This window comes from Pantherophis guttatus, chromosome 2, assembly GCF_059756535.1.
Source record: "Pantherophis guttatus breed Tessera chromosome 2, ASM5975653v1, whole genome shotgun sequence".
NCBI lineage: Eukaryota > Metazoa > Chordata > Lepidosauria > Squamata > Colubridae > Pantherophis > Pantherophis guttatus.
In genome coordinates, this window is record NC_142064.1 from 249,966,041 (window position 1) to 249,978,041 (window position 12,001).

At 45.8% G+C, this 12,001-nt stretch overlaps 1 protein-coding gene across 11 annotated transcripts in view; it reads right to left on the reverse strand.

The window, feature by feature from the left end:
• Positions 1-12,001, reverse strand: part of BRPF1 (bromodomain and PHD finger containing 1) — a 31,378-nt gene that overhangs the window by 900 nt on the left and 18,477 nt on the right. For 5 of the 11 annotated variants that reach the window (XM_087883804.1, XM_060684306.2, XM_060684305.2 and 2 more), the window contains 7 exons: positions 11,430-11,736; positions 9,637-9,942; positions 6,595-6,879; positions 3,971-4,118; positions 2,897-3,033; positions 2,677-2,795; positions 150-304 (listed from right to left, as the gene is read on the reverse strand). In XM_087883804.1, coding sequence (XP_087739930.1) covers positions 150-304; positions 2,677-2,795; positions 2,897-3,033; positions 3,971-4,118; positions 6,595-6,879; positions 9,637-9,942; positions 11,430-11,736 — 1,457 coding nt within the window. The remainder of the gene's footprint in view (positions 1-149; positions 305-2,676; positions 2,796-2,896; positions 3,034-3,970; positions 4,119-6,594; positions 6,880-9,636; positions 9,943-11,429; positions 11,737-12,001) is intronic. The other 6 variants (XM_087883805.1, XM_087883802.1, XM_060684307.2 and 3 more) reach the window with 2 other exon arrangements.

Here is a 12,001-nt window from a genome sequence, read left to right on the forward strand (position 1 = left end):
TCGGTTCACTCCCAAAACAAGAGGGCTAGTCCGTCCCCCTGTTCCCACTCTTCCTCTCAATTAATCCCCCCCCCCAGCCTCGATTGAGCTCCTTCCCTTCCTTCCTTGTAGCTTTTGGTACCCGGGAAAGGGTGAGCTTCAGCCCTTACCAAGTGCGCTTGTTGTCAAAGAAGAGGACCAGGTAGAGATGCTCCCGTGCTTCCTGAGTCATTTGCTCTCCCAGCTTCAATACCTCCAAGGGAGGCACAGGAATGGGGACACCATGGTGGAACATCCCTTCCCGGGGCATCTTCGGATCAATGATCTGCCAAGAGCAGGAGGGAAACGATCAGGCATTGGGGGGAGCCATCTATACCAGGGGTCTCCAACCTTGGCAACTTTAAGATTTGTGGACTTCAACTCCCAGCAAAGCTGGCTGAGGAACTCTGGGAATTGAAGTCTGCAAGTCTTAAAGTTGCCAAGGTTGAAGACCCCTGATCTATACGATGTGTGGTAAGGAGAAGTTTCCAGAAAAGCAGATAAAAAGGAAACAGATCCAGGTTATATGTACCAGCAGCAAAGGATTGAGAATGAATGTGGCATTGTAGATACAAAGTCATCGTGGAAACACACAGCTATAAACTCCAATTTGACCAGAGTTCACCAAGTAGTCTTTTGCTGTTAGTTATAGAAAACGTTCTGCTAAAAGCTTTAACTTTCAGAGATTTCTTCTTCCACACAAACAAGTTTCTCATTTCTTATCACCTTTCCCCAATCTAATCTCTTCAGGTACACTAGTTCTCATCATCTCCAGCTGACATATCCAACCGTCAAGTCAGTAATGATGGGAATTGTAATTGTAGAAGAAAAAACATCAAATCTTTAGACTCTGCTGTGTGTGAAAACGTGCCAAGAATTCTGCAACACTGCAATGACAAACCTCAGCTTTTGTGCGTAGGAAAAAATAATTGCCACCCTACTGTTTCTATTAAGATTGTCCTTGAGCTAGGAGGTACTGACTATGCAAGTTTATATCGTTTATAACATTGCAAATACACAGTTCAGTAAGGATGGTATATGGAATGATATCAGCAGGGCCAAATCAGTAGAATAATGTTTCTCAACCTCGGCAACTTGAAGATGTGTGGACTTCCAACTCCCAGAATTCCCCAGCCAGTTGCCACGTTTGAGTAAACCCTGCCATAAATGTCTGTAGAGATTCTCAGTCATCCAGGTCATGGTTGTCCCAAAGGTGCTTTTTCAGGAGGCGACTGGACTTTGTTTTTTCTTTTGAAAAGCGAAACGTCTTCAAAAGATGAGAAGCGAAATGTCTTCAAAAGAAAAAAAACAAGAAAATCCAGTTGCCTCCTGAAAAAGCACCTTTGGGACCTGCCATAAATGGTACATTTGAGGTCTCAAACTTTCTAGTCTTTACAGTCTAGCCCTAACCTGCTCCCTTGAGATAGTGGTGAGGTACTTTCCATTGCTTCTGCCTATCTTCTAAGGAGGCAGTTCACCTGGTGTCTTTCTCTCTAAACCTCTGTTACCTGAGTTCTCATAGCCTACTAATTTTCTGGTGAAAGGTCAAAGCGACACAACTGCTGTAATGCCATCTCCTGGCCATATCATCATTTGCCATCAAGTAATTTTTGACTCCTAGCAACCATATAGATAGATCTTCTCCTGGCCATAAGGTGCCATATAATTTAGAAGAATCGGCCTTGCTCTACCACCCACTTAAGGAGATAGATCAATTTCAGAAGGGATAAAGAAGAACCAAATTTTAGAAAGAAAAATACAGAAATAATTTTTCTACTTTTAACATTATAAAAATGCAGTGATTCAGGATCCAACCTACAGGGACAGACAATTTACAATATAAAACAGCAGTAGAAACATATATTAAACTGACACCCCCCTCCCCAAAAATGACAATGATCTGATGTAATTCCACAAGGCCCTGAGTTTTACTGAGCTCAAAGAAAAACCCTCATGGTCTCAACACGTTTGAAAGATGCACAATCACCGAGTATGTGCAAAAATAAAAAGACTACTGGATTTAAGCAAACACAGTCAAAATAAATTAAACTTTAATGCAGATTCTGCCTAAAATATTTATCATCTTAAAGATAACCGGTTTCTCAAGGCAAAAGTGCTTCTTTTGGAAACAATTATTAGAGCTTTTCAGGAGATGGGGCACCCCAGTTCAGGCGCAGCAATTCCGCTCCCCATTTCCCCACGGTTCTGCCTCTGAATTTCAACAAAACATCTCTTTTTCTCCATCTAGAAGGGAGGGTATCCTTTGATGGCACTCATGCCTAGCAGAAGTTTATATTCAAACCCAGATGCTGACTAGCACTTAGAACGGCAGGAAGGCTGCAGGATTGTGAATACCAGCTGGCTTTTCACAACCAAACAAGTTTGCTCTTTGGATCTATGCATCAAGCTGTAATGTATTTATTTCTACTTTCTAGTCAAATGAACACTCAGTGATGGGTGCTCCATCACTGGAGGTTTTCAAGAAGAGATTGGACAGCCATTTGTCTGAAATAGGGTCTCCTACTTGAACAGGGGGTAGGACTAGAAGACCTCCAAGGTCCCTTCCAATTCTGTTATTATTCCGGTAATTCCCACTCTCTTTCTCTCACACACACAGATACATACAAATGTATACATCGGGTACTTATTATAACCTACCAAAGCTGGATAAGATGGATAACCTCGGCATTTGGCCCACACTAAGTCCAAGGCATCCAAAGGAGAATCTTCATCTTCAGAGAGCCAGCCAACTGATCGGCTGATACTCTTTCGGACCACTGCACAAAGAGGAAGGAAAAAAGGGAAGGGGTCAGTGTCATCCTTCTGCCAACCCAGCCCTGATGGGGGGATCAGAAGAAATTGGTTATCCTGTACTTACTGCCATGACCCACACCTCGGCCGGTCCCCACCGAATAGGACTCGTTTTCTGTCCCTGACGTGTCTTCACTGCTGTCCTCTGGGAAGTTTACACGGGAGAAAGAAGGCTTCCCTCTACCTTGCTTGGAAGGAGTAGTGCTACAAGGGAGGAATAATTGTCTCAGAGTTGGGGCCCAGAGAAGCGTTAAATCACATCAAAGGGGCTGAAAGGAAGAACGGCTCTAGGAGGAGTGAAAGTTGAGGATAAGGGAGCCTAGAAAGCCCTCCGCGAACTTGGCACAAGAACAACAAGGCCTCCCAAGCAACTGGCAGGAGGAAGCCGAATGAACAGGGTGAGTCCAAAGAACCTTTAACCCAATACTTTGTTTCCCAGGTTGGTTGTGCAAGGAATCTAGGAAGTTTATATGTGAAGGGCAGAAGCTAAGGGCCACGGCCCGCTGCGTGCTTTTGCTCAACAATTTATATTTTGAGATGTCTTGCCTGTAGATACTAGAAATCATACATAGCTATCAAGACTCAAAGCCACTGAGTGTTGTCTAATTTTCCTCCCAAGGCACATCTCATTGGAAAGATGCAACCATTACAGAGTGCCAGCAATCTGCCCCCTACCATTTCTTTGGCTTTCCTTGCTAGTAAAGTGCCACTTGGTCTGTTCTATACTCTAAGCCATCCAACCTATGATGTTCAAAGAGCATTCCCTATCAGAATAGACAGAATACTTTAAGAACTGTGGTGGCGCAGTGGTTAGACTGCAGTACTGCAGGCTATTTCTGCTGACTGCCGGCTGCCTGCAACTTGGCAGTTGGAATCTCACCAGGCTCAAGGTTGACTCAGCCTTCCATCCTTCCGAGGTTGCTAACTGGGGCAATATCTCGCTCTGTAAACTGCTTGGGGGGCAATATGCTGGCTCTGTAAACCTAAGTACTAGTGCTAAATGCCCCTGTGGCAATGTGCCTTTAAGGAGCTGATAAAAAACAAACAAACGTGGCAGGGTTGAAGAACAATGTCCTCAGGGTTATGGGGCTGCTGAGTGACACAAAGCAGGGTTTCCGCGGCAGGCTGGTTCTTCTGGTACCTGGTGCGATCTGAGGCTGCGCTGCTGCTGCTGGTGCTGCTTGACTCGGAATCGGAGCTGCTGCGTGGGAGGTTGTAGCCGCTGCGGTAGACAAGGAAGCTCTTCTTGACTGGCTGGCTGCCGCTGCTGAAACCATTCGCTGGCAGGTCTGGAGGGAGAGACAGAGCCATCAGAGAAAAGCCCCCGTCTAATGGCAACAGTAAAGCTCACCCAGGACAAAAACTTCCTGTCAGGTCTACTGTCAGGCAACGATGGATGAAAGTTTAGGTCACGGTTCAAGAAGCAAAGGCGGTAGGTATTAAGGCATCTGTCTGCGCCTGGCTTCTACAGGTAGTCCTCAACTTACAACCGCAACCGAGACCAAAATTTCTGTGGCTAAACAAGACAGTTGCTAAGTGAGTTTTGCTCCATTTTACCTTTCTTGCCAGAGTTGTTAAGTGAATCGTGCAGTTGTTAAAAGTCAGTAGCACGGTTGTGAAATGAATCTGGTTTCCCCATTGACTTTGCTTGTCAGAAAAATCACAAAAGGGGATCACGTGACCCCGGGACACTGCAACCGTCATAAATAGGAGTCATTTGCCTACAATGGTCCTGTGAAAAACTGTCATAAGTCACTTTTTTCAGGGCCGTTGTTAACGTCAAATGATCGCTACATGAACTGTTAAGTCGAGGACTATCCGCACCGCAAAAGTGGAAAGCTTGAGGAGAAAGAGGCTAAGCTTCTGCTTTAAGAGGCTAACACTCTTGTCTGTCAATTATCCCCAACTCTGTTTAATAATTTATTTTGGAAATGTTTTATTTCCTCATTAAATATGTACCTTGCTTCCTGCTTATATAGGCACTTCTCCTTCGACTCTGTTGAGCGCATATATAAGCTGAAAGGCAAGGTATGTACCGTATTTTTTGGACTATAAGATGCACCTTTTTTGTCTCCCAAAAGGGGGCGAAAACGTCTGTACGTCTTATAGACTGAATATTGCCAAAGCCCCGCTCACCAGCCAGCCACTTTTTGGCTTCCGCACACCCTGTTTTTGGGCATTTTTGAGCCTTTTTTTTTTGGCCTGTTTTTGAGGCTTTTTTGGCCTGTTTGTTTGGGGGGTTTTTGGCCTGTTTTTAGGGCTTTTTCTGGCCCATTTTTTTGGCTTTTTTTGGCCCATTTTTTGGAAAAAAATGGGCTGAAAAAAGCCTCAAAAATGGGCCACAAAAAGCCTCGAAAATGGGCTGCAAAAAGCCTTGAAAACAGGCTGAAAAAAGCCCCAAAAATTGGCCAAAAAAGGCCTAGAAAATAGGTCGTAAAAAGGCCTGAAAAAAAGTAGGCCAAAAACCTTTTTTTGTTGTTTTCCTCTTCTAAATTTAGGTGCGTCTTATAGTCTGAAAAATATGGTAATTAATAAGAGATTTTTTTTTTCTCCCCAAGCCATCGTCACTCCCCGAAAACATGTGCAAGCTGCTTCAAAATGGTCGGCTCCTAGTGGTACCAAGCACATTGTGGGCTCAATATGGAATCCCCACAGACTGCCTCCAACTCAGGGAGGGAAGACTTAGCATTTTTAAGTGTGTTTCAACACTGCATGTACTTTTTTTTAAAAAAAAAAAAACCATGACTGCAATCAAGGCAAGTGGGCTGCAGCCTTACATCAGATAACATGTTCGTCTACAGAAATATATCCTAATATTGGTAAGTATCATCACATAACTAAGGAAGGTACTCATTAGTTTGTTAAATTCATCTCTAATTTATTGCTCGAATTATCTGGTTAATTTTATAATGAGAGGCAAGAAAAAGGCGGCATTTAATTACTCCCATTGAGAACTCTGGCTGAGATTAAGAGAGCTGTAGTCCATCATGTCTGGAGGGGTGTCAGAAATAGGGGAAGGCTTAGAGCCTTAGATTGTATAAGAATATAGAATTTATCCACAGAAGATGCTTTCCTTAATTCCCAGTATGGATTTTTTAAAGAAAGAAAAGTTGAACTGTGGCAAGGTTCACAAATCACGATGATTAGTTTGATTTAGACCTAACAAGTTGAATAAACACAGACATTTGGAGTTATTCAGTAAAACACGGTTCAATAAACCATGCCAATATGATACACGAAGTAAGCATTTATCTATTGGCCATACACAGAGCTCATTTATATGACGGCCCTGTTCATTCATAGTGACGTTTTGAATTAAAACAATAAATATTTAGCCAAGTTTCTTTATCAGTACTGCACCTTTAAAGTCAGATCCTCTGCAGATTTACTCTCATTAAGAGCCACTACATTTCCAGGGAAGTCTTAGGGAAGATTTTACAGGAAACCAAACTCCTCTTCCTTCATAAGAGCTTGGTGGCGCAGTGGTTAGAATGCAGCACTGCAGGCTACCTCTGCCGACTGCCGGCTGCCTGCAATTTGGCAGTTCGAATCTCACCAGGCTCAAGGTTGACTCAGCCTTCCATCCTTCCGAGGTGGATAAAATGAGGACCCAGATTGTTGAGGGCGATAGGCTGACTCTGTAAAACTGCTTAGAGAGTGCTGCAAAGCCCTGTGAAGCGGTATATAAGTCTATTGCTATTGCTACAATGCACATAAGGTAAAACCAAGGTCAGGCGCTCAAGGTTTCCCTGCAGCTTCACTCACCAAGGGGAGCATCCTCAGCCGATTTGTCGCTGTCGCTGTCGGAGCTGGAGCTGGGGCGTGGGCTCCTCACCCGCTTGCGCTGCCGCTGGGATCCCATGATCGGGAGTTGAGGCGGCCCCACGGGGCTGTTCCCATGACCTGGAGCCAGCTGACTGTCCCGATTCTTGGGGGGGCGCCCGGGACGCTTTGGGGGCACAGCGGTTTTGGGATTCTTCTTGGAGAAGAGCACCGATGTTCTCCTGCCGACTTCGTGTGCTGGGGTGGAGGAGGAATTGGGGCCAAGGCCTGGAATGAGGCGGAGGCTTTGGTTTAGAGGAACAACTTGGGCACTTTGGGGGCAGGATCCTGTCTCCCAGAGACAAGGGCAGGCGGTCCTTGGTTAACCGTAGCAATTGGGACCATAATGGTTGTTGTGAAGTGACTCAACAAGGGTCATTAAGCAGGAACATCACATGGTCACCATTTGCAACCTCCTGCCGGCTTTCACACTGACCTGGCTTGTTGGAAGCCAGGAAAGAAAGTTGCAAATGGTGACCACATGACTGTGAGATGCTGCCATAACCAGAACTCTCAGGACTGGTCATAAATACCAGTCATTCAGTGCTGCCACGAGTGCAAATGATCGCTGAATGAGAAGTCATTAACCAAGGACACCTGTAAGTTGAACAGCTGATTTTTAAGAGGGTGTTCAACCTTTCTGCTAAGGCCGGTCTCTTCTTCTCCCTACTGCAATCGGAATGAATCTCAAACAAGACAACTCTTACTATTTTCTTTCAACGTGCCTTCTAACACATCCACATAATGTGCCAAAAAAAAAAAATCTATCCGTGAACAAGGGAGTCCCCAGCCAAACTTATTGCAATATGCAAGGCAGGATTCAGAACTGCTTTACACAACTTCCCAACTCCAAGAAGTCAAGGATCTGGGCTTCAGCACTTTTTCAAAAAAAAAAAGAAGAAAGTTGCACTCATCGTAATTCTCTGGATCCATCAAGTGTCCTTCTTAACAACACTGTGATATAATGAATAGACTTGGGTCTAGGGCAGGGGTGCTAAACTCGCAGTCCATGGCCCGGATGCATCACGTGCTGGCCACGCCCACCCCTGGTTTAGCGAATGGGGGGAGAAGTTGCAATACGTCACGTGATGACAATGTGACGCCGTGAGTTTGATACCCCTGGTCTAGGGAAATCTCCACTCAGCTGTGATGCACCTCACATAACATTGGGCTAAGCGTCATCTTTCAGATGATAGGACTGGACTAAGTACAAATAACTTCATAATGCTCTGATTTTCTTAAAGAACAAGCAAAGAGCTGATGCCCTTCTAACATCAGACAAGCATTGGTGACCAGCTTCTGCTGAAGTTGCTTGCAGAAGGAAAACTTTCTGCAATTGCTGAGGCGGCCTTTTCCAAGTATTGGTTCAGTGGCCCTGCCCTAACCTAGGAATATTGTCCCATCTTCTGCAAGGGGCACAAAGTCTTCTCTGCATCCAGGAAACAAGACGTTAGGCTTTTTTTTAAAAAAAAAAAAAACTTTCATAAATCAGTTGCACTTGTGAAAATAAGGTTACTGATTCCAAAAGATATCTTTCAAAAATTGTGCACACTTTAGTGACGGCTGTCTTCCCATGTGCAACTCAGCAGAGTAGTAAGGGCTGAATGAGAGGAACTTCTGTATAAGTTCAGGAATATGGGCCTGAGTACAACGAAAAGCTAAGCAAAAGGCAGGAGCAATACTGATTCCTCTGAAGAAAAGGGATTTCAGGATCTTCTAACCCACGGGTGTCAAACTCGCCACGTCACATTGTCGTCCTGTGACATATTGTGACATTCCCCCCCCTTTGGTGGGGTGAGGTGGGTGTGGCCTGCGCATGACGCATCCGGCCCATGGGCAACCAGTTTGACAGCCCTGTTCTAACCCTTTCATTTCATTGTTATCTGGGGAATGATGGGAAATGTAGTTCAACGCGTTTAAGAAGAGAGTATCTGTAGCTCAAGGCTGAACTGTGAAGTTCTTGGAGCTCTCTCATTTTGATGGTTTGCTTGCAGACATTTCACTACCTGGCTAGCTAAGAGTGTCAGTACGCTGATGATGTTACGAAGTATCTGGAGATGAACAACCAAACTCAGAGAGCTCCAAGGACTTCACATATGAAAGATGCCAAGTTGGAGAAAACCCAGCTAGGCTAATTGCCTATGGAGATTCTCAGTCATCCAGGGTCACGGTTGCTCTGAAGACGCTTTTTCAAAAGGCAACTTGGACTTCCTTTGTTTTTTTTCCCCTGAAGACGTTTCGCTTCTCAACCAAGAAGTTTCTTCAGCACAGGGGTGTCAAACTCGATTTCATTGAGGGCTGCATCAGGGCTGTGTTTGACCTCAGGGGGCCGGGGTGAGAGTGGCCGGGGTAGGCGTGACCAGCTCGACGTCACTCGTGTCAGGGGCGCCTGTGGCAGCCTGACCCCTCTGCCAGCTAAAACAGCCTCCTGCAACTGTTGGGGAAAACGGAGCCCGGGGGGGGCGCATGCACAGCCACCTGGGCCCCGTTTTCGGCCACAATGGCCTCCTGCAGTCCTCTGCCAGTGAAAACAGAGCCCGAGGGAACCACATGTGAGCCCCGAGCTCTGTTTTCGCTGCCAGAGGGCTGCAGGAGACTATCGTGGCTGAAAACAGAGCCTGGGAGGGCCACACGCAGCCCTCATGAGCTCCATTTTCGCTGGCAGAGGCACTGTGGGCCGTTCTTTTGCTGTTTCAGGGCGGCCCCGCGGGCCACATCTAAGCACCCCACGGGCCTTGAGTTTGACACCCCTGCTTCAGAAGAACTGAAGAAGCTTCTTGGGATGAGAAGCGGAACGTCTTCAAGGAAAAAAAGAAACAAAAGAAATCCAGTTGCCTTTTGAAAAAGCACCCCCAGGAGAAGCTAGGCTAATGTGGCATGACTCTAGCATTCCCAAGAGATGCCCCTGCAAGCTTCCAGAGAGAAGGAATGCCCCAATTCTGAACAGGGACAAGCAGCTCCAGGCTTGCTAGCCTCACCACCAACCTTTGCTGGTTTCTTGGCTGCTGCTCTCCTCAGCGGCGCTGTCGGTTTGAGGGTCCTTCTCGCAGGGGTTATGGGTCGTCTGAATGATGCGGGCCAAGGGGCCGTGCCCATCCCTCCCTGTCTCCCGCTGGTGTGCCAGCTTGCGCCGCAAGGCGGTGATTTCCTTCTTGATCATCTTGGTTTGCCGGCAGCGGCTCACGCTTTGCTTCCCGGCGCTCACCTCGGCCAGACGCTCGAGCAGGAGGTTCAGCTGGTCTTCCAGAGGCAGGTGCTTTTGGTTTTCCGACAGCAGCAGCCGCTCCTCATCTGGGAAAAAGGAAACATCTGCTTTTACAAAACCTTTGTTTTGTTTCATCTTAAAAGCCGCCCAAAGCGAGATGACCGTGAGATGGGCAGCATAGAAATTTAATGCTTATGAGAATTCAATTAATGTTTTTTCTTTAAATGTATTAAATGTATAGACCACCCAACTCACATGTGGTGGCTTTCAGATTGTTAATACAGGTAGTCCTCGACTTAACAGCCATTCTTTTAGTGACCGTTCAAAGTTGCAAAGGCATTGAAAAAAAGTGACTTATGACCGTTTCTCACACTTGTGAACATTGCAGCATCCCTACGGTTACGATTCAAATTCGGACACTTGGCAACTGGCTCGAATTTATGATGGCTGCAGCGCCCCAGGATCACGTGATCCCCTTTTGCGATCTTCTGACCAGATTCATTTAACAACCCTGTTACTAAGTTAACAACTGCAGTGATCCACTTCACAACTGGGGCAAGAAAGGTCGTAAAATGGGGCAAAACTCACATAACAACTGTCTCGCTTAACAACAGAAATTTTGGTCTCAATTGTGGTCACAAATCAAGGACTATCTGTACGCTTAAAACATCCTGAGCTCAGCTAAAGGACAAATCATTCCTTCTCCTGCTCCTCCTTATGATGAAGCAGCATCTTGGAACCTCCAATCTGGAGGCAGAGCTAAGGGGCAGAACAATTGCGGCTGTCCAGAGATTGCTAAATCACAATTACCAGCAGTCTCAGCCAACAAGTCTAGTGATGCAGAGTCCTGGCGTTGTAATTCAACCACATGAATGGAAGAGGATAGTATCGGCCATCCTGACCTAAAGGTTTGAGTATAAAAAGACGGTAGCTTTCCTTTCTCATTGCAAAGAACAGCTTCCAAGCCACTTGTTTTGTTAAGGTTTCTCTTTTTCTCTATTTCTTAGATTTTTATATAAACATGCAGAGGGGAGGAAAAGAGCCATGTTAATCTATACTAAACTAAAATAGTTTGGCCATTTCTGAGCTCAGAATTCAAAACAAGCCTGGATTTACTCTACTGAGTTTGGATGAGGATTATTTGAGTGATCATCATCCTAGCAAGCAAGCAAATGAACAAGCCCATAAAACATAAGTTTAGAAGAACATTATTAGGTTCTCCATCTTTTGCACTGATTGGCCCAGGCAGATAAGGAAGCATTGGTTTAAGCTTGCTTATAATGTATGTACCCCACAGGATGATAAACTGCCACACTAATTTTTTGCCTTGGCTAATTCTCTCTCCCAATGTTTTCTGCTCTTTCATCCCTAAATGTTTTTTTTCCCCCTGCCATTTTACTGGAACTGAATTTCAGGCAGAAGAGTTCTAAGCTTCCTTTTCATATATCCCCTTACTCCAATGCATGGGAGTATTACATCTACATGCTCTTCTGCTCAAATATGCTGGAGCAGGATTTTTGGCCCTACCGTTGCTCCCGAACGGCCCTGCCCATCTCTGAGAATGAATACTAACCATTCTCAGTGCTTCGCAGAGGAGCCTCCTCCCCAGCCATGGGGAAGTGCATGCCGGTCTCAAAGTCAATGCCCATCTTCTCAGCTTGCCGGCGTGCTTGTCGCAGCACTGTGCCCCCTTGTTCCCGCAACCGAACGGCTGCCCGATAGAAGATGGTGTCTTTGGCATTGTACTTCAAGCAGTTGCTGACTATCAGGTTGAAGTCCTCCTCAAACTCATCCAGGTTCAGGTAGCGATAGGCCTCCAGCTTCTGCTTCATTGTGTAGAAGTCCATTGGTTTCTTGATGTGGTCCAGATAGTCTGGGACCTGCAGTGGACAAAGAGCAGGGAGGCTAAGAGGCTGGGATCCCACTTCTGGGGAAGTCCTGCTCCAAGAAAAGAAAAGGTTAGAGCAGCCTTGAAAATGGCTTTAAAGCTCTTGCCCAATCTGGAGCAATGTCCCCACATAGAAGGGGTACTGCCATTCCCTGTGGGCACACAAGACACTACACAACAGGCAGTCAAGAAACACACCCAAGAGCAAGGCATCCCTAGTCTTTTAAAGAACTACCTGCAAAAAAATCATTTAAAAA